This window comes from Ailuropoda melanoleuca, chromosome 11 (genome assembly GCF_002007445.2).
Source record: "Ailuropoda melanoleuca isolate Jingjing chromosome 11, ASM200744v2, whole genome shotgun sequence".
In the NCBI taxonomy this organism is placed as follows: Eukaryota; Metazoa; Chordata; class Mammalia; order Carnivora; family Ursidae; genus Ailuropoda; species Ailuropoda melanoleuca.
This window is the reverse complement of record NC_048228.1, coordinates 31208612-31231310: the sequence shown is the minus strand read 5'-3', so window position 1 is coordinate 31231310 and position 22699 is coordinate 31208612. Positions and strand designations below refer to the sequence as shown.

At 35.1% G+C, this 22699-nt stretch overlaps 1 protein-coding gene and 1 pseudogene across 6 annotated transcripts in view; one reads left to right on the top strand and one right to left on the bottom strand.

Moving 5' to 3' along the window:
- Positions 1-22699, top strand: part of RAP1GDS1 (Rap1 GTPase-GDP dissociation stimulator 1) — a 147290-nt gene that overhangs the window by 103076 nt on the left and 21515 nt on the right. For all 6 annotated transcript variants that reach the window (XM_019801774.2, XM_019801773.2, XM_019801775.2 and 3 more), the window contains 2 exons: positions 3679-3807; positions 17731-17856. In XM_019801774.2, the coding sequence (XP_019657333.1) occupies positions 3679-3807; positions 17731-17856 (255 nt within the window). The remainder of the gene's footprint in view (positions 1-3678; positions 3808-17730; positions 17857-22699) is intronic.
- On the bottom strand, positions 6303-6551 carry LOC117804404 (annotated as a pseudogene).

Sequence of the window (22699 nt, the reverse complement as noted above, 5' to 3'; positions counted from 1 at the left end):
CAGTTAGTCTTTGATTTAAAAGTCATACTCCTGATACCATTCATAATAACATGAGTATCACCTGCCATCCTTTGAAATCCATTCACAAGCTTTCTTTGGGCAATAAGAAAAAGTGATTAAACTTAATCATTTGCTTCCAGCAATAAAAATTAATACCAGTTTATTCCACACAAACAGGACACCTACTTAACCCCACCCCTCCAAAAAGACTGTTGATAACATACTAAGTTGTAACTGAGATAAGCGAACAGACCCAACCATGGAGTGTTCTCCTAGGCTTAATTAGAGTTTCTACTCAAATGAACAAAATAAGATGTTCAGGTGCTTAATGTAAATTTTGCTCAAAATATCCAAACCAAAATCTAGGATTCCTACCATGCTTTTAATTTTTATTTCTTTTCCTGTCTCATCTCATCTGCCAAGCACATCATTGAATTTCAGAATCTCTATTCCATGTTTTGTTTTGTTTTCCATCTCCTATAAAAGTTAGGTAATCCTTTGGCAGTGGTTCTTAAACTTTTGGTCTCAGGACTCTTTTAGACACTTAAAAATTGCTGAAGACCCTATAGAATTTTTGTTTATAAATATGGGCTGTATCTCTCAATATTTACCATATTAGAAACTAAAATGGAGACAATTCAAAAATTACTTAATTTTACATTGAAAAATAATAACTCACATTATCACGTATTTTTATGAAAAATAACATTTCAAAATTTAAAATACTGCTGGGGTGCCTAACTGGCTCAGTCTATAGAGCATGTGACTCTTGATCTCAGGGTGGTGAGTTCAAGCCCCATGTTGGGTGTGAAGCCTACTTAAAAAAAAAAAAAATTGCTGAAAAGAATAGCATTTATTTTACTGTGAATGTGTGCTGGGGAAGAGTATGATGACTACCAGCAGACTTTGGTGCCACAGACTGGGTTCATGATAAAGCCCCAGCGGTTTTACCCACCGCTGTTTCTGCACCATTGTGTAAATATCAGTACAGTGAAAAAGGCATATAAAATCTTGGTATTTTTATGAAAGTAGTTTTGATTTTGTGATCCTCTGAAAGGGTTTTGGGGACCCCATTTTGAGAACCATGTTCTAGGATGCCTGCTTATCTTGAAATGAAAATTTGTATTAGGCTGTTTGAGTAAAGTTTTTTTCCTCATCTGGGCCTTCATTATTCAAGGAGAATGACTTGCCTGCAATTGGTATGAACAGACTTTAGAGTTATTTAAGTGTAATTTTTGTTTTAGTTAGCCTCATAGAAGTGGGTATAAAAGAAAGCACCCAAGTGATCAAAAATGAATATGTCCACTGGATGACTATATAATTTTTCTCTTTCCTTGTGTGTGGTATGTGTGTTGTATGTGAGTATACAATTAATTTGGCTCCTGGGTAGCTCTAAAACACATTTTCCCGAAGCAAAGTGATTTTCATTAATTAGGGTGATTCACACCAAATGCCATTGGGCTCTACTTCTTTTTTCCTGATCTACCACAATTTCAAATATTACTGCTTCAATTTGTATGCCAAAGATTTTATGAAACTATGCAACATTTTGTATTTTTTTGTCCCTCATTTCTCTGGAACCAAAATTCATAATACCTTAAAAGCAGTGCAAGAAAGTGGTAGAGATGCCACGTTAGGAGAATATGAAGAACCTCACCTTCTAAGTGATGTTCTCCTGTTGAGTTATCTCCTTCATGACATTTGTTATTTCTCTGATGTCCCTGGACTGTTGGATTTTTGTAGTTTGTACCAACAGTACTGAGGGGGTGTGTGATGCTTACATATATGCAGACATATAGTGGAGTTTGACTCACACTCAATGCATGCGCTAGTGCTCACGCTTACATACCTGGAACTTAATGATTCAGCAGCTCTGCAGTATTTGAAGAGGTAGTCAAAATGAGTAAATAAATAAACGAAGGTTAAAAATACTGCTAACGAACAAAGATCTGCAAAGGTAATCCAATAATAAGGAACTTTACTGGTAAGTAATCAAAATAATTTCTGACTTGGAAAGCGTATTGGTGCATGATCGTTACAAATACTATAACCATAATACAGGTATTCTGCCAACATAACACATAACACTATACCTTTTAACATAAGTAATTTTCGTATAAGATAATACAGATATTGTGAATCATTCATCAGTTGCTGAATTGTAAGGAAAAAATAATATTTAACATTAAAGGTATAAGAACAAATCATTTAGTTGAGCATATTCTTTTATTTCTGTCTCTTTAGAACAGATTTCATAATTCCATTGCAAAATCTGAAATTGTTTTAGACTATTTGAACCCTAAATGTAAACTTCCCTTTTTCCCAGGGCTGTTTTCTTGTTTTGGTAATAGGCTGCCCACAGTTGAATCAGACAGTATGTGTAATTACCCACTCATCAGTTTTCAGGGTGATAAGCCTTTGTTGGCTATCCCTTCATACTTTACTCTGAAAGCAGGAAAAATTACAGAGACCGCCAGGCATATAATCAACTGGAATGTGAGGCAGCTCAACCCGCCTGCTTGTCCTTATCTGATAATCACCCAACCACCTTCTTATCTATTGGTTAAGAACTAGAAAGAGTGATGAAGAGATAAGTAGGCAAACTATCAAGGGATGCATGCTCTAAGGAAAATATGTTTGTAATAAACGGATTTTTATCTTTAGATTCCCAGTAGGTAACCTAAAAAGAATTTGGAGAAAATTATTAGCTTGAAAATGGCATATAATTTTTAAAACAATTTTGAAAGCATTCCTGTATCTTTGGATGAAACAGTTATTAATAGTGTTTTGCATAGGCATGTGTGTGTTTATATCTTTCTTAGCTTATTGTGAGAGGCAATACTTTTGATTTTCATTTGGTTTATTTACCTTCAGCTTTGCTACAGGTGTTCTGTCTTAATTTGTTCATGAAGAGCCATTGTGGAAATCCAAGGCCTGTTAAATACTTCAAAACTCATTAGTTTCTTAGAAAATGAAGGCAAGCAATGATGACAAAGCATATTGATCTCATTCTCTTTACCTCTCAAGCCAAATTTTCCTTTCTTTACTAAGATGCTTGTCACTATTACTAAAGCTTTGAAAAGAAAAATATTTAAATAACACATTTTTTCCTTGTAAAAACTACTTTCTTTCCTAGCAATCATCGAAGAACATTCTGCTGCAAATAATCAAAATGATTTTTGTGTGTTATATACATTTCCCACTCTTTATTATGAAGCAGCTGTTTTTAAGGGATTCTAAGATTCTGTCTTCTCTTGGTCTTTATTAAATTTGTTTTTCAATGCTTTTCATATACTCTGCTTTTCTATAATACAAATATTACTTTGTCTAACCTTTTCACATAATGACCAGCGGTAATGTTTAATTATTTATACATTTTTAAAGCCTACTCTACAAAGGTATAAGACCCTGTTTTAAAAAAAAAGACAAAACTAATGTTTTGGCATATTATTTGAGTTCTTCTCATTTCTAAATTTCTTTTAATCATTGAAAAGAGTCAAAACTCAACTCTTGTGAACTAATGTTTTAAGGTTTTTCAGACAATTGTATGGATAGACTTAATCTTGTTTTACTGTAATTGAAATAGTATTGAGTTTGCAGTAGGGAGAATAAGAGGTGCTTTCTTCTTACTAATGTCCATTTGATACATAAACGCTTTCACTTGTTTGTTTTTTACAGATTCCCTGCAAGCTCAGCTTATCAATATGGGTGTTATACCTACCTTAGTGAAATTATTGGGCATCCATTGCCAAAATGCAGCTCTTACAGAAATGTGTCTTGTTGCATTTGGCAACTTGGCAGAACTTGGTAAGTCCTAGTCATGAACCACAAATGTAAATAACTTGTTAATGTACTTACAATAAATTTTCCTTTAGATGTTAACAAACTGGAGATCCATGTAGATTATATTATTTTTTTGAAGCATTGTAGATCTTCCTTCAATGTTTAAAAAAAAAGTAGGTCCAATTATAGCTTATGATTGTATTGTTTATAATTGGAGCTCCTTTGCTTCCCTCATTGTTTTATTTATCGAGGTTTAAAGTTTTCACTTGAATATTATTTAATAGAGTTGAATATTTAAAATGATCTCCACTTGACTTTAGTATTCTTACATGAGAGATGGACTTGAAATCAAGTATTGCATTTCCAGGACAAAAATAAAGGATTGTTATTATTACATTTTATATGAATTGTTTATCAGGTAAAAAGGAACCTAACAGACTGAGGTTTTTCCCCCTCTTTTTAGAAAATCCCTTAAAATGATAGAGGACTTTTTCCTAATAATATATTTGTAACAGCATTAGGAAAAATTACAAGAAATCCTTGAAAATCAGAAGGCAAACAGAAACAGAGCAATACTGGAAACACAGCCCAGTCATAACAGAGAAGAGGACTGATGACTCCACAACCCCTCTTTTCTCTGTTTTATTCTTCTCTGTATCATTAATAGTACTCTCTTCTTTCTGACCTTCCTCCTGTGATTCTTAATATAAAGTTACAACTCCTGGTCTGACTCTACCCCACAATCATATTCATAACAAATTTTATATTACGGGGACGGTGAAACCAAATGATGTCTTGTCATAACTAAATATAATAGCTAAAACAAACAAATTAATCCCTTTTATAAATAAATAAACAGAAGCACCAGGACTCTAACCTTGGATCTTCTGAGAGCTCTCTTCTTACATACTACATGTTAAAATTTTGATCCCAGTAGTTTCTTTAGTTTAGACTTTAAGTGCTTCAAATTTAAAGGAATGGAGATTATCAGAGCTAATTTTGTAAAAAAAACAAAAACAAAAAAAAACCCCTAATTTTTAAATCTCTCTTTTTTTTTTTTTAAGAACAGCAACATGTTTAGATTGAATTTCTTTTCATGAGACAGGAACTTTGGTTTTATTTTGTTTTGTTTTATTTTTAGTATAGTTGATGCACAATGTTAAAAGTCATTCTTATTGATTGGGTCATCTCCTGGTATTTATGAATGTCCTTGTCTTCTATCCTCGTCTGCTTTTCTTTTATTTCATACTGTCTTTTTATTTCCATCATTCACGTAAGACCAAAAATGAAAGAATATTCATTCATTGTTTTACAAGGTACTGTTTTCCATTGTTAAAATGGATTGTAGGAATTTGTGTTTGGTATACTTTGTAGAAATAAAACAGAAATCATGCTATAATCCCTGATAATGTCCTAATCTTGGTAACAGAAACATAAACACCATTTAATATGAATTGCTTATGTTAAGGCATCAGAATTTCTTCAGGAGAGTGCGTTGACCACCTCAATTCAGCCTCCTTTCCCTAGTCTGTATTAAAAGATGGATATACACCCATTAGGTCCAATTTCATAGTCTGTTTCCAGCTGTTACTACCTTTACCCCAATTGGAGGCTGAAAGGATAAAAGAAATATTCCTTTATATACTAAGACTTCTAGAGTTTGTATCTGGAGTCTGTTTTGTCCATGTAACAGCTATGTTACATATCAACACCAAAATTGAACAGGTACGCCCAGAATACTTTTCCTCGTTCCGGTGTATGTTTTATTGCAATAAGTTAAAAAGTATACACAAGGCATTACTATTATTTGACATAGGTAAATATCAAGTTCCCATCACATTTATGTTACACACTTCTGAATATGGAGTATCACTGTATGCTAGAGTTACTTTTAGTCAAATTTATTAATAAAAATGTTAAACAGAAATTTTTGTGGTTTTACGCACAAAAAATATATTGATAAAGACAAAATATAAAATAATTTAAGTGCAGTCTATTACAGAATTGGGGGCAAAAAGGAAAATGCAGCTCTGCTTTTTTGTTCTCTTTGAGCCGTAGTTTATAGGACTTCCTTTTTATTTGGCTCCAAAATCTTTTAAAAAGAAAATTTTCTGCTTAAAATATTAGGATTTTGGGGGTAGAGACGTTAGAATAAAAACTTGTACTTAGTTTCACTTCTTTCTGGAAACTAAAACTACAGTAAAGGGATACTTTTTTAAAGGCTTAAATCCACAAGGAAAGGGGAAAAGAAAAAAGGGAGAGGAGATGACACAATATTTTATGACCTGGGAAGAAAGACAAGCAATAACTAATGTAGCAAAACTCTGATATGTAAATCCTGGATTAGAAAGCCAGGAACTAACCAATTTGCTCTTTGGAATCTTCAAAAGGATCAGAATTTGGTGGTATTAAAATCTCATTCCTTTCCATACTTTTATTTTATTTTATTTTATTTTATTTTATTTTATCCAAAATGTGTTTATTGAGATAGTTTCCCACTCATCTGATTCAAGGTGCTTTTAGTGTTGCTTCCATCTGCAGAAGCATCTTTCTATAAGCCTTGCTTTTCCTCCTGTAGGCTGGCAGAGGACAGTGGAGCAGCCAACACACAAAACTACCCTTTGTGCATGGCTAAAGACTGGTGATTTTGTAGCATCCTGGGCACTTCACATCCATGAAGTAGGAACTGAGGCTCCCCACCAGGCACTTCTTGTGCTTCCCCTTCTCTCCTTTCTGGGCAGGTGGAAGAGGTCCTTCGTAAGGGGCATGTTCTCGTAGGGAAGTCATTACTGCCAGAAAGCCCCTTTCCGCACTACCCCTTCCCATGTAAGCAAAAGACTGTATTTATTCTCTAGAAAGGCTAAAAATAGAAAATTTGTGATCTGGGGACATCAGACTAACTTGAAATAACAGGTACCAGAGTACCATTCCAAAAATGGTTTAAGTGAAAATAGATACACTGATGCTGAGAACCCCAATGTTATTATCCCATTTGTCCTACAGAACATAAAGATACTTATATAAAAAGGCCATCTGACTGCCTTTACAGATAATCTTGTAGTTAACAAGATCACTCATACTCGTAGCTCTGAATCAGTTTTTAAATCCCAATTTTTTTCATTTTATTTCTTTTTTATCATGATGAGTATACTCTTTAATCCTCCTCCCCTATTTCCCCCATCCCCCAACCCACCTCCCCTCTAGTAACCTTCAGCTTGTTCTCTGTAGTTAAGAATCTGTTTCTTGGTTTGTCCCTTTTTCGTTTTTTTCCTTTGCTTGTTTGTTTTGTTTCTTAAATTCCACATATGAGTGAGAGCATGTTGTATTTGTCCTTCTCTGACTTCACTTAGCATAACACTGTCTAGTTCCATCCATGTCATTGCAAATGGCAAGATTTCATTCTGTTCTATGGCTGAATAATAATCCATTGTAAATATATACCACTTCTTCTTTATCCATTCATCTATTGATGGACACGTGGGCTGCTTCCATAGTTTGGCTATTGTAAATAAGGTTGCAGTGTATCCTTTTGAATTACTGTTTTTGTATTTTGGGGGTAAATACCCAGTAGTGTGATTCCTAGATTGTAGGGTAGTTTTGTGTTTAATTTTTTGAGGAAACTCCATACTGTTTTTCACAATGGCTGCACCAATTGGCATTCCCATGAATAATGCAAGAGGGTTCCCCTTTCTCTGCATCCTCACCTACACTTGTTTCTTGTGTTTTCCATTTTAGCCTGTCTGATAGGTGTGGGGCAGTATCTTATTGTAGTTTTGATTTGCATTTCTCTGATGATGAATGAAATTGAGCATCTTACCATGTTGTCTGCTTTTTGGAGAAATACGTGTTTGTGTCTTCTGCCAATTTTTAATTGGATTATTTGTTTTTTGGGTATTAAGTTGTATCAGTTATTTATATCTTTTGGATACTAACCCTTTATTGGACATGTCATTTGCAGATATCTTCTTCCATTTAGTAGGTGGCCTTCTAGTTTTGTTGATTGTTTCCTTTGCTGTGCAGAAGTTTTTTATTTTGATGTAGTCCCAATAGTTTACTTTTGGTTTTATTTCCCTTGCCCAGGAGACATTATCTAGTAAAATGTTGCTACGGCCAATGTCAGAGAGATTACTACCTGTGCTCTTTTCTAGGATTTTTGTGGTTTTAGTCTCACATTTAGGTCTTTCATCCATTTTGTGTTTATTTTTGTGTATGGTGAAAAACAGTGCCCCAGTTTCATTCTTTTGCATGTGACTGTCCAGTTTTCCCAACATCATTTATTGACGGAACTGTCTTTTTCCTATTAGATACTTTTTCCTCCTTTGTCGAAGATGAATTGACCATATAATCATGGGTTTACTTCTGGGTTTTCTGTTCTATTCCATTGATCTACTTGTCTATTTTTATGTTAGTACCATACTGTTTTAAATACTATTGCTTTGCAATATAACTTGAAGTCAGAGATTTTGATACCTCCAGTTTTGTTTTTATTTTTCAAGATGCTTTGGGTATTCAGGGTCTTTCATAGTTCCATACAGATTTAAAGATTGTTTGTTCTAATTCCATGAAAAATACTTTTGGTGTTTTGATAGGGATTGCATTAAACCTGTAGGTTGCTTTGAATAGTATAGACATTTTAATGCTATTTGTTTTTCTAATCCCTGAACATGGAATGTTTTTCCATTTCTTTGAATTGTCTGGAATTTCTTTCATTAGTGTTCTGTAGTTTTCAGAATACAGGTCCTTCACTTAGTTAAGTTTGTTAGATGTCCTATTTTTTTCGATGGCACTGTAAATGGGATTATTTTCTTAATTTCATTTTCTCCTGCTTCATTATTAGTGTATAGTAATACAACAGATTTCTGTACATTGATTTTGTATCCTGCTACTTTACTAAATTCGTTTATCCATTCTAATAGTTTTTTGGTGGTGTCTTTAGGGTTTTCTATGTATAGTATTACGTCACCTGCAAATACTGAGAGTTTTACTTCTTCCTTACCAATTTGGATGCCTTTATCTCTTTATGTTGTCTAATTGCTGTGGCTAGGACTTCCAGTACTATGTTGAATAGAAGTCTTGAGAGTGGTATCCTTGACTTGTTCCTGACCTTAGGGGAAAAGCTTTTAGTTTTGCACCATTGAGTATGATGTTGGCTGTGGGCGTTTCATATAAGGCCTTCATTATATTGAGATGTGTTCCTTCTAGAACTACTTTGTTGAGGGTTTTTGTAATGAATGGATGTCTTTCTTTGTCAAATGCTTTTTCTGCTTCTATTAAAATGATCATATGGTTTTTATCCTTTCTTTTATTAATGTGATGATGTATCACATTGATTGTTTTGCAAATATTGAACCACACTTGCATCCCAGGAGTAACCCACTTGCTTGTGGTGTTTGATTTTTTTAATGTATTGTTCGATTCAGTTTGTTAGTATTTTGTGTTGAGAATTTTTGCATCTATATTCATGAGAGATATTTACCTGTAGTTCTCTTTCCTAGTAGTGTCTTTATCTAGTTTTGGTATCAGGGTGATACTGGCCTCCTAAAATGAATTTGGAAGCTTTCCTTACTCTTGTATTTGTTGGAATAGTTTGAGAAGAGTGGGTATTAACTCTTCTTTAAATGTTTGGTAGAAATTACCTGTGAAACGTCTGGTCCTGCACTTTTGTTTGTTGGGAGTTTTTCAATTACTTGATTTAATTTCATTGCTGGTAATTGGTCTGTCCAAATTTTCTATTTCTTCCTCCTTAGTTTTGGTAGGTTATATATTTCTAGGAATGTATCCGTTGCTTGTAAGTTGTCCAAGTAATTGGTATTTGGGCGGCCTTTTTTTTTTTTCTTTTTTAAATGAGTCTCCCTAGAGGTTTATCAATTTGGTTGATCTTTTCAGAAAACTACCTCCTGGTTTCATCGATCAGTTCTATTGTTTTTTGGTTTCTGTATCGTTTATTTCTGATCTTGTCTTTATTATTTCTGCTCTTGTCTTTATTATTTCCTTCCTTTTGTTGAGTTTGGCTTTTGTTTGTTCTTCTTCTGGCTCCTCTAGGTGTAAGGTTAGGTTGTTTATTTAAGATTTTTTTTGCTTCTTGAGGTAGTATTGCTGGAAACTTCCTTCTTAGAACCACTTCTGCTGCATCCCAATGATTTTGGACCATTGTGTTTCATTTTCTTTTTTTTCATGTAATTTTTAATTTCTTCTTTGATTTTTGGTAGGCCCATTCATTTATTTGGTAGCGTGTTATTTAACCTCCATGTATTTGTGCTCTTTCCAGATTTCTTCTTGTGATTGAATTCTAATTTCCTGGGCTTGTGGTCAGAAAAGATGCATGGTGGGGCATCTAGGTGGCTCAGTCAGTTAAGCTTCTGCCTTCAGCTCAGGTCATGATCTCAGGGTCCTGGGATTGAGCTCCATGTTGGGCTCCCTACTCAGCATGGAGTCTGCTGCTCCCTCTCCCTCTTCCCCTCCCCCCACTCATGCTCACTCTCTCTTTCTCTCTCAAATAAATAAATAAAATCTTAGAGAGAGAGTGAGAGATGATGATATGACTTTGATTTTTTTTTTTTTTTAACTAAGACTTGTTTTGGGGCCTAATATGTGATCTCTTCTGAAAGTGTTCTGTGTGCACTTGAATGTATATTCTGCTGTTTTAGGATGGAATGTTCTGAATTTGTCTATTAAATCCAGTGTGTTGTTCAAAGCCATTCTTTCCTTGTTGATTTTCTGTTTGGATGATCTGTCCATTGATGTAAGTGGGGTATTAAAGTCTCTTGCTATTATTGTATTACTATTGATTTGTTATGAACTGTTTTATGTATTTGGGTACTTCCATGTTGGGTGCATAAATATTTATAGTTATTATATCCTCTTGTTGGATTGACCCCTTTATTACTATGTAATATCCTTCTTTGTCCCTTCTTAACAGTCTTTGTTTTAAAGTCTCTCTTGTCCAATATAAGTATTGCTATTCCAGCTTTCTTTTAGATCCATTGCCTGATAAATATTTCTCCATCCCTTCACTTTCAATCTGTAGGTGTATTTTGGTCTGAAATGAGTCTCTTGTAAGCAGCATATAGATGGGTCTTGTTTTTTTATCCACTGCTTCACCCTGTGAAAACCACTTCTTCACTCTATGTCTTTTCATTGGAGCCTTAATCCATTTGCATTCAAAATAATTATGACAGATATGTATTTACTGCCATTTTGTTACTTGTTTTGTGGTTGTTTCTGTAGATTCTCTCTGATCTTTTCTTCTCTTCTTCTCTTTCATAGTTTGGTGGCTTTTTTAAGTGCTCTACTCAGATTCCTTTGGTTTTTTTTTTTGCATATCTATTACTGGTTTTTGATTTGTGGTTACCATCAGGTTTGTATATAACGTCTTCTGTGTATAGCAGTCTATAATAAGTTGATGGTTACTTAAGTTTGAGTCCATTCTTTACTTTTCTTCTGCCCATAATTTTAGTATATGGTATCATACTTTACATCTTTTTATTGTACGAATCCCTTGACTGATTTTTTACAGAAATACTTACATTTATTGCTTTTGTGCTTTTTACTTTTCTTACTCTCACTTGTGGTCTTTCCTTTTTCATACAAAGGGTCTCCCTTAATATTGCTTGTAAGGCTGGTTTAGTGATCATGAACTCTTTGAGAGACTTTTTATCTCTCTTTCTATTCTGAATGATACCCTTCTTATAGTATTCTTGGCTGCAGATTTTTCCTTACAGCATTTGAATGTATCATGCCGCTCTTCTCTGGCCTGCAAAGTTTCTGCTGAAAAATCCACTGATAGCCTTATGGGGTTTCCCTTGTATGTAACTGTCTTCTTTTTTCTTGCTGCTTTAAAATTTTTTTTCTCTATCACTACCTTTTGCCATTTTTATTATTATGTGTCTTGGTGTGGACATCCTTAGGTTGAATTTTTTGGGAAAATATCTGTGCCTCCTTGATCTGGATATCTGTTTCCTTCCCCAAATCAGGGAAGTTTTCAGCTATTATTTCTTCAGATTAATTTTCTGCCCTCCTATCTCTCTCTTGTTTTTCTGAGTTCCCTATAATGTAGGTGTTGTTATGCTTGATGCAATCACTGAGTTCCCTAAGACTATTCTCAATTTGCATAATTTTCTTTCCTTTGTTCGGCTCAGTTACTGTCCATTACTGTCTTCCAGGCCATTAATTCATTTCTCTGCTTCATCTAACCTGGTATTTGTTCCATCAAGTGTATTTTTAATTTCATTTATTGTGTTCTTGATCTCTGATTGGTTCTTTTTCATCTCTGTGTTAAGGGTCTCACTGATGTCCTCCACTCTTTTCTCCAGTCCAGTGAGTATCTTTATGATCATTACTTTAAATTCTCTACCAGGCATAGTACTTATATCTGTTTTGCTTTGGTCTCTTGCTGTGGTTTGATTGTGTTCTTTTTTGGGAGTTGTTTCTCTGTCTCATTTTGTCTGACTTTCTGTGTCTGTTTCTATGTGTTAAGAAAGTTAGCTACTTCTTTTGCTCTTAACAGTAGTAGTCTTATGAAGAAGAGGTCCTGTAGTGCCCTCAGTGCAGTGTCCCCTGTTCCCCAGGGTCTGGCGCTTCAGGGACCATCTCCCTATGTGTGTTGCATGTGCCGTGCTATTGAGTCTTGGCCTCTTTTTCCTTCAGTGTAATTGTCTGCAGAGGCTCTTGGACCACTGTATGCAGCAAGGTGTGTGGTGGTCTGCGTGCAAAACTAGACCTGCCCCTGCCAGGACCAAGGTCTCACGAAATGGGCAAGTCAGGAGATATGGTATTGACAGGGTTTGCACTGGTCTCCTGGGGAGAAGGGTGGGGGGCACAGCACTGGGTCTGAGGTGAGCATGACTGGGAAAGGTAGATCTGCCAAAGTGTGGGGAGTGAGGGGTGCTTAATGCAACCAAGTTAGGTAAGGAGTGTGGATACCAGGCTGGTTCCACAGGTGGTCATTCTTTATGCTGTCAGAAGAGGAGAGAAATGGCATCTTCCAGCTCCTTTGTTCCTGGAGGGATCTCCCCATGATCCTTGTCTCACCTAACTGTGCTCTGAGATGAGCAAATTATTCCCCCTCCTGTCTGCCGCTTAGCATTTTTCAAACTGTTGGTTTTATGCTGTATCTGCGCGGTTTCTTTGTCGTTCTGTCTCTTTAAGGGCAGGAACTCCACTTCCTGATGCCTTCTGGGCTCTCCCAGAGCTGAGCCCCTGATTTTTAAAATTCCAGGCTGTAAGCCCCAGTGGTTTTAAGAACTTACAAAATTTGGCCTCTCTCACTATCAGAGGTAAATATTACAGAGATTCTTCCTCCGTTTATGGGCTCCTTGTATGAAAGTCTATTTTCTGCCCTTCTCTACACCATTGGCTCCATCCACACCATGGACAGCCAAAGTTTGTTTCACTTCCAGACCACCTTCTTACCTTCTTTGATGTGACCTCTTCCCTGCCTATAGTTGTAGAGTTTCTTCTGCCAGTCTTCAGGTTATGTCATTGGTTATTTATGCTGATATGGGTATTATCTGGTTGTATCCATTGGACAGGGCAAGGTTAGGCCTTCTTACTCTACCATCTTCCCAACCAATTTAAATCCCAATTTTTAATCAATATATAGACAATTAGAGAGGTAAGGATAGCTCCTAACATGAAAGGTAATGAAATAAATAGAAAAAACAATTTGGAGGCAGTAGAAACCATGCAGGGTGAGGGAAAAAAGGGCAAATATACTCAGGTAAGTGAGAAAAAAAATACTGTGAGTGTGAAACTGTAACAGAATGTGTTTTTAAAGAAACGAACAGAACAAAAAATCTTAAACATTAAAAGCACAATAGCTAAAATCAAAGTTGTTTGGAGAAATAGTTGCAGAAGTAAAGCAAAAAACAAGAGGATAGAAAATACAGGAGAAAATACAGATAGAGAATTAAGCAAAAGTTTCAGGAATAGATAAACAGGAGACCATTGCTAAATAACTTAAGTATCACAGAACTAAAGTACATAATTTTCCATGATTGGAAGGGTCTGTCAGATGCCTAGCCCAGTGGATGAAAATAGACCCAGATCATGGCACATCTGTTTGAAATTTTAAAATGGGACAAAGAACATCTTACAAACTTAGAGGACAGAAAGTTGCACACAAAAGACTGTGAATCTGTAAACATTAGATGTCTCAAAACACTGGCAGCCAGAAGAAAATAAAGTTCTGCCTTCAAAAATTGGAGGGAAAATTATTTCCAATATAGAATTCTATACCCAATCAAACTGCCAAACAAGTGTGAAGTTATAATAAAGACATTATCAAACATGAACATCTCAGAAAATTAATATCCTACATAGTTTTCCTCTGGAAGCCACTGGAAGATGTGTTCCACCAAAGCAAGGGATTTAAAATAAGAAAGAAGACTACATAGGAATCAGGAGACAAGAGATCCAACAGTAGAAGAAGAATTCCTAGTAGGATGATGACATGAGAGCCCCAAATGGCCTGTTTTCAAAGAGCAACTAGTCCAGATTGGAATAAGTCAGAGGCTGCTAAAGTGGGGGTTGGGGTAATTCTTGGAGGAGATGAAATTGATTGATTACCTAAAGTGAGCTTCTTAAGATCAGACAGCTGATCAACAGTTTGGAGTTTGGAGCTGAATTAATGATAAGTACCTGGAAAACTAAGCAAATGAAAAAAAAATCCCAGAGGAACAAAAAATAATTCTAGGGAAGATGAAATACTATATTATTAAAACACTAATTACTGATATAACCAAAATTACAGTATAATTATATTGAGAAGATGAAGGGTATGGTGGAAAGAGGGGGGAAAAACAAAACCGCTAAGGCCTAATTGTTTATATTGGAAAGTCAAAAATATTTAAACCAAAAAATCAAAAAGTGCCAATACAAATATGTTATTTTAAAATATGGAGGTAAATACCAATGACTTAGCTAAGAGAACTTTATGTGCTTGGCTTCTGAGAAGGAAAAATGGGAGGAGGAGACTGGATTTTTTTGGTAATATAAGTATTAGAACTAAGTATCTCTTTAAGCTCATGTATAATTTTGATAAAAATAACTTTAGGGGCGCCTGAGCATTTCAGTTGGTTGACCGTTTGCCTTTCAACTCGGGTCATGATCCCGTTAGTTCCAGGATCAAGACCCGCATCAGGCTCCCTGCTTGGCAGGGAGTCTCCTTCTCCCTCTGACCCTCCCCCGTCTTGTGTTTTCTCTCTCTCACTCTGTATCTCTTAAATAAATAAAATCTTAAAAAAAAAAAAAAAAAACTTTAGAAAATGAGGGTTCTTGCTAAGGGTGTGTTAAGCATCCATGACATTTGATTCAAATATAATGTCCAAATCATACTTTAATCCTGTCTTTTCTCTGTATCCACCTTCAGGATAAATACAGATCTTGTTCTTTAATATGTATATTAATCATAGTGCATTGTTTCCTTGTGGTGGCAGATGGCCTGAATTACTTAGCAGGAGTGATTTGGTTTTACTTTTTTAATAAGTGTTTGAAGGAGTAGAAGATGGATTGGAAAAAAGAACACTAATACTATTATTTTTAAAAAGAATGGGAGCACATAGATAAATGTTGATGTCTATCTACTTCATCTGTGATTTTATGTTCCTGAAATTCTTCCCATTTGAAGAACTGTCTGAAGCAAAGGAGCAACCAACAATGCTCAGGACTTTAATCATCCCTATTTATATCAAACTCATTTTATATGGTAAGGTGTGCTGACATTTGTAGAATATGATCTCTGAGGGTTTAGGTAGCTTATTGGTAAAGACACTCCACTCCTACTACTTTTTTATGGCACAAAGGAATCATAAAGTTTTGAGGTAGGTTTTCATCATTTTGGCATAGATCTGATGCAGGCACCAAAAACAGTGTAATAAGAGAAATGAATCAAAACCATGAAGCCGTGTTAAGATTTGTGTTTCTCCTTTCTCTTTTAGTTGAATTTGCAGTATTTTTTATTTGATACCAACAGAGGTTTACTTGAAACTAGAGAGCAGAACCTACCACTTGTATTTATTTAATTGTTCATTCAGTCACACAGTCATTCAGTCAAGCATTGTTTTGAACACCTGCTATGTACTGGGCACTCTACTATACATGGTGTTTGTGGTAGTTAATACACACTGCCCTTGCCCTCAAGGAGCTTATGGCCTTGTGGGTGAGATGGAAAAATTTTAAACAAATTTACAAACAATCCTATATATTGTGATAATTGTTAGTATGAGAAAGTAATGGAATGAGGTGAGGGACTAATTTAAATTAGAGGCATAAACTCTAGATGGGATAAAGCATTTTCAGACAGTCAAGATTTACAAATATTTACCTCTTCTATGTAGTAGTATAGGAAGTGTATTTGGAAGCTGCTGGAGGATGCTTACAACAAGTGAAAGCAAAAGGATGTAGATAATAGAGTATCTCATACTGGAAGGAAAAGAACGTCTCAGGATATTGATTGAAAGAAATTCTAGGATGTCAGCTGTGCCCCCGAAACAGAGTGTAACAAATCTAGATTGGATTTGGTCAGAATTCCCTGAAAATTCTGGATAAATTATTAGGACATCTGAAGCAGCAAAAGAAATTAAGAAGATACCTGAGAGAAATGGAATGGATTCCAGTTGTATTTGGGAGGCAAATTGGTAGTTTGGTAATTCACTGGAGATAAAGTTGAATGAGAACAAGTGAGCAATGACTGCTAGGTTTCTGCCTACGTAGATGGGTAATAGATGGACTATTCATTTACCAAGTAAAGGAAGTACAGGAACTCTGGAAGAAAAACAGATTTCAGGTAATGCCAAAAATCCTAATTTTAGACATTGAGTCTGGATACTAGAGGGGGATAATTTATTCAAATGAAGATGTCAGGTGGCAGTTAAGTAAGAGCTTGAAGTACAAAAGAGGGCTAGAGATAGGATTGTATGAGTATCAACATACAGGTGCTGTTTTGTTGCTATGGAAGAGAATTAGATTGTCTGGGATGATAGTAAGGACCAAAAAGATAAGAAAGAAAATGATCAAGTCCCAAGGAACTGGAATTTGTAGAGGTCTGGGAGAAGGGGAGGAGCAGGTGTGCCAAAATTAGTTTGAAGCGGGTTTAAAAGCGAATGTGAGTTGAGAAAGTAGAGACAGTGTCTATAGATGGTGCTATCAAGAAACTTGTTTGTGAAACTGAACAGAGATTGGGTGGTAGTTGAAGAAAAGTAGTTGTTTTATTTTTATTTTTTTTAAAGATTATTTGAGCACACATCTGTGAGTGGGGGAGGGGCAGAAGGAGATAATCTTCATAGACTCCCTGCTGAGCGTGGATCCCATGACCCATGAGATCATGACCTGAACCCAAACCAAGAGTTGGAGGCTCAACCAACTGAGCCACCCAGATGCCCAAGAAAGTTTTTTAATATTGCTTTTTTGTGTGAGAAATTTTAGAGCATATTTAAATGCTGATGATGGGCCTCTACAGCGAGGAGAGATTGGAAATGCTAAGAGGCAGGGGGGAATGATACCCCACGTACATGTGAAGAATTGACCTTTAATAGCAGGCATGTCAGGACCAGTGCAAGAGCATACCATTTTAATGATCTAAATGTAATGATAAGTCACCTTTACTTCAGCCATGTAAAATGCAGTCTGTATGAGCAGTTTTTCTTCTTTGACTAACAGCCTTGAAACTATGAATTTATAACTTAGTAATTTAATTGTTGCTATGGTTACCTATACGTTATGCTAGTGAACATTTTTTATAGCGTTGAATAAAACTGGGTTGGAACGTTTTCTTTAAAGCCGTTTTTCCCTTTCAGCAGCATTTAAAATGTATCTTATAGTTCCTGTACTTGAAAAGTATTTGTGTTTATCAGTAATGGTACAAAATGAGCATGTATTGCAAGTAATAGAATACAATTTCTGCATTTAATTTTGCGTGTTTACTCTAAGGTTACCTCTCCTGTTTTGCAGAGTCGAGTAAAGAACAGTTTGCCAGTACAAACATTGCTGAAGAGCTGGTAAAACTCTTCAAGAAACAAATAGAACATGATAAAAGGGAAATGATTTTTGAAGTTCTTGCTCCATTGGCAGAAAATGGTGAGAAAATAAATGTATCTCTTGATTTTTTTGTGATGTATGCTTTTTCCAGTTTTCCTAATATTACTTAATTGCCAGCTATTTAACTCAAAAGCCTTCTTTGCTCTATTAATGATGTGATGTTCTATTTTGGGTGTCTGTAACTTCAGCTATATTATCTACTCTGTAACTATACCTACATTTGCCAGAGCTACTTTCCAAGTTCCTTTGATTTTAAAGTCTTGGCAAACACATAGTTCTGTAGCTTACACATTTTTATACCCATCTGGAAAAAGCACCTGAGAGGCTGAACTTCACTTATGAAGCCTTGCAGGGCAAAGGGACAGCGTGGACACTGGTAAACTATTCCCATCTTTGGTAAAAAAAAAATCTAAAGGGATATACCATAGGAATAAGAGTGAACCAGAGTCAACAAACCATCCCATATAAATAATTTTTCAAATACAGTGTCTAGCACAGAATCAGTAAGGACCAGATACATGAGACAAGACATTGTAAGCAAGAACCAGCACCAAGATCAGTCAACAACAGCAAATCTCCAGATACTGGAATTATTAAACATTGACTCAATATAGGTATGCTTATTATATTCAAAGAGTTAAAGGGAAGCTTGAAAAATTTAGAAGGAAACTAGAAACTATAAAAAGTGACGTAGCAGATTTGAAAAAGAAACAATTGGAAATTCCTGAATTGAAAAAAATACAATCCAAAATAAGAACCTAATGGATGGATTTAGATTAAATATCTTAGAGAACCAGTGAACTGGAAGATAGATAGGAAGAAAATCCAGAATGAAGTATAAAGAGAGAAAAAAATAATATACATAAAAAGAGAATAAGAAGTACAGTGGGCACAGTGAGAAGCTCTCACATACAGTTTTTGGAGTTCCAAAAAGTGGTGGGGGAAGCAGAGGCAATATTTTTTTTAATTTTGACAGAGAATTTTCCAGAAATTATTAATGGAAGATAACAAATATTCTAAAACCCAAATGAGTCTAAAACCTGATAAAAAGAAATCTACATCTAGATACATTATCTTGAAACTACAGGAAACTAATGACAAAAATCTTAAAAACAGCCAGGAAAAAAATAGATTTCATCTTAAAAAGGATGACAGTTTGGCTGATGGCTTATCTTCCAGAACAACAATGAAATCCACGTGACGATGAAACATCTTCTACATGCTGGAAAAAAAAAAATGCCAACCTAGAATTCTGAACCCCATGAAAACATCCTTCAAAACTAAAGGCAAGGGCGCCTGGGTGGCTCAGTCAGTTAAGTGTGTGCCTTCAGGTCATGAGCAGGGGAGCCTGCTTCTCTCTCTCCCTCTGCCTGCTGCCCCCCCACCCCCACTTATGCTCTCTCTCTTTCTCTGTCAAATAAATAAAATCTTAAAAAAAAAACAAAAACTAAAGGCAAAATAAAGATATTTTCAGAGTAAAAACTGAGAAAGTTCACCACCAACTTTTAAGGTGATTACTAAAATAATTTTTAAAAACAGTATGTAACTGCCAAACTAGTGGAAGAATTTTTTTCTCTAAGTATGCCTTCAAAATAACAGAGAGAGGAGAGAAAAAGGAACATGGAATAGGGGGTACAAATAGGGCATACAATTGTATGTATCAGTAATTGTATTAAATGTACTTGACCTAAATCCTTTAATTAAGGGACCAATTGTCAACTGAATTTTTAAAAATCAACTATACTTTTTAAAACAAACAAAACTTGTTAAATACAGGGAGATTTAAAAGGTTGAGAATAAAAGGATTTAAAAAAATAAAAATCACTCAGGGGACCCTGGTTGGCTCAGTCATTTGAACACCTGGCTCTTGATTTTGGGTCAGGTCGTGATCTCAGGTTCTGGGATGAGCCTCGCATCAGGTTCCATGCTCAGTGAGGAGTCTGCTTCTCTCCCTCTCCCTCTGCTCTCCTTTCCTCCCTCCTCTCCCCAATCCTGCTTACATGTGCACACACTCTCTCTCTAAAATAAATAAATCTTTATAAATAATCATTCTAACTTAAAGAAGGCTGAAATAGTTATATTTAATATCAGATCAAATAGAATTTAAGATTAAAAGACTCAATACAGATAAGGTGATGAAAGGTCTGATTCACCTGGGAGCTATAAGTATACATTACCCCAAAACACATGAAGCAGAAATACTCAGAATTATGGAGAGAAATAGACAAATCCATAAATATCATGGGAACTTTTAATACCTCTTTCAGTAGTTGATACAACAAGCAGATAAAAAAAAAAGGTTGTAGAAAAGATTAACATGATTAAGAAAATTGATTTAATGGACATATTTTAGAATACTGCACCCAGCTGCGGGGCCCTTTCTTTTCGAGTACACATGAAATATATAAAACATGTATAGTCATGAAAAAGTTATACATCGACATGGGTGGAACTAGAGGGTATTATGCTGAGCAAAATAAGTCAATTAGAGAAAGATAATTATCATATGGTTTCACTCATATGTGGAATTTAAGAAACCAAACATAGAAGGGAAGGAGAAATAAATAAGACAAAATCAGAGATGGAGACAAACCATATGAGACTCTTAACATAGGAAACGGAGGGTTGCAGGAGGGGAGGAGGGTGAAGGGATGGGGTAACTGGGTGATGGGCATTAAGGAGGGCACGTGATGTGATGAGCACTGGGTGTTATATGCAACTGATGAATTATTGACTTCTACCTCTGAAACTAATGATACTCTATATGTTAACTAACTGAATTTTAAAAAATTAATAAAGAAAAAGTTTTAACAAATTTCAAAGGATTGCAACCTTATGGAATATGTGCTCTGACTTAAGTGAATTGTCTAATAATAAAAAAAGATAACTAAGAAATCCCTAGTTTTAATATCTAATAATTAATATCTAAATGTTTATAAATATTTAATATTTAGAAATGTTAAATATGTAAATACTTAATATCTAAAAATAAATTTAGACAGTAAAAAATACACTTCCAGTACCTCAGAGGTCAAAGAAGAATCATGACGGAAATTAGAAAATTTTCTTCTTTTAAGATTTTATTTGTTTGAGAGAACACATGCACAAGCGCATGCAAAAGTGGAGGGAGGGAGAGAATCTCAAACAGGCTCTGCGGTGAGCACAGAGCCTTCTCGGGGCTTGATCTCACAGCCCAAAGATCATGACCTGCGCTGAAACCAAGAGTCTGATGCTCAACCAACTAAGCCACCAAGGTGCCCTGGAAATTAGAAAATTTTCTAATAATGAAAACAATACTGTATCATAAATCTTATGTGATGTAGGTAAAGCCGTACTTAAAGGCAAGGAAATCTAAAGAGCTGAGATTAATAAAATAGAAAATACATAATGCAATGTAAGCATATAATCACCAAAGTCCGAAAGACTAAATAAAACCGGTAAATCACTAATAAGATTAATCAAGAAAAAAAAACTTTATTGTGATAAAACTATGGTAATTAAAAACAGTTTGGTATTGGTACAAGGATGGATGAGAAGACCAGTAGAACAGGATACCTGAAAACAAATGGATCCATTAATAGGTGTTTACTTTATTAGGAGAGAAAAACAAGTTGTTACTGCAAAACAGCGTGGAAAGAACAGTCTTTTCAATAAACAGCGCTGGGAATATGGGAAAAAATACAAATGAAGACATATATACACCTGTACTTCGTACTGTATAAAAGAAGTTTAGATAGATAACCTAAATGGGAAAGTAAAAACCAGAAAGCGTTCCTTAAAAATATAAGATAGGAGAATATCGTCGGGGGCTTGGAGTTATAGAGAGTTTTCTTAGGTCACAAAAATCTCTGACCATAAAGGAAAAGATTGATAAATTTGGCTAAAACTTCCAATGAAAACGAAAGAAACACACCAAAAACACCATTAGGAGTGAAAAGCAAGACAGTGTGTGAGATAAGGTACTTACAACACACATAATCAACTGAATGTGTACAATTTATAAAAACTCCCACAAATCATTAAGAAAAATGTAGAAAGCCCGGTGGGAAAATGCATAAAAGATTTAAATAGGCACTTGACAAAAGAAAAAATCCAAATGGCTAATGAACACATGAAAATATGCTTAATTCATTAATAATTGAGATGCAAAATAAAACACTATATACCCACTGGAAAGTCTAATAATACCAAATGCTGATGAGGGTGTGGAGCAGTGGAAACTCATTAAGTCGCTGGTGGGTGTGTAGATTGGTGCAATTTGGAAAATAGGTTCAAGATTGTAATCTGTATGATCCACCAATTTTCCTCTTAGAATATGCCCAGAAACACGTACATGTGCACCAGGAGCAATTACAGAAATGTTCTTAGCTTTATCTATAATAAATGAAGAATTAGAAACAACTCCTATCCATTAACAGAATAAATAATGGTATATACTCTTATAATGGAAAAAATTATACTTGTGAAAAGGAATGAAAACTCTAACAGTAGCATAGATAAATCTTACAAATATTGATAGAAAAAAGGCCAACACTAAAAATATGTATTGTAAGATTCCATTTATTTAAAAATTCCAAAAAAGGTAAAATTAAACTGTAGTTTTCAGGAATGCTTATTTATTTGGTAAAATAATAAGGAAAAGTATGAACGTGAGTACCATAAAAATCAGGGTAGTGATTTGAGAAGAATGGAGGGAGGAATATGTGATAGGAAAAGGGAATGCACAGAGGGGCTCCCTGGGATGCTGGCAATGAATTTCTTGATCTAGGTGGAAATTACATGGTTATTTGCTTCATAGTAATTGATTAAGCTAATACGTATATTATGCACTTTTCTGCATTTGTGGCATTTTTTTCACCATTTAGAAAAGATTTTAAAATAT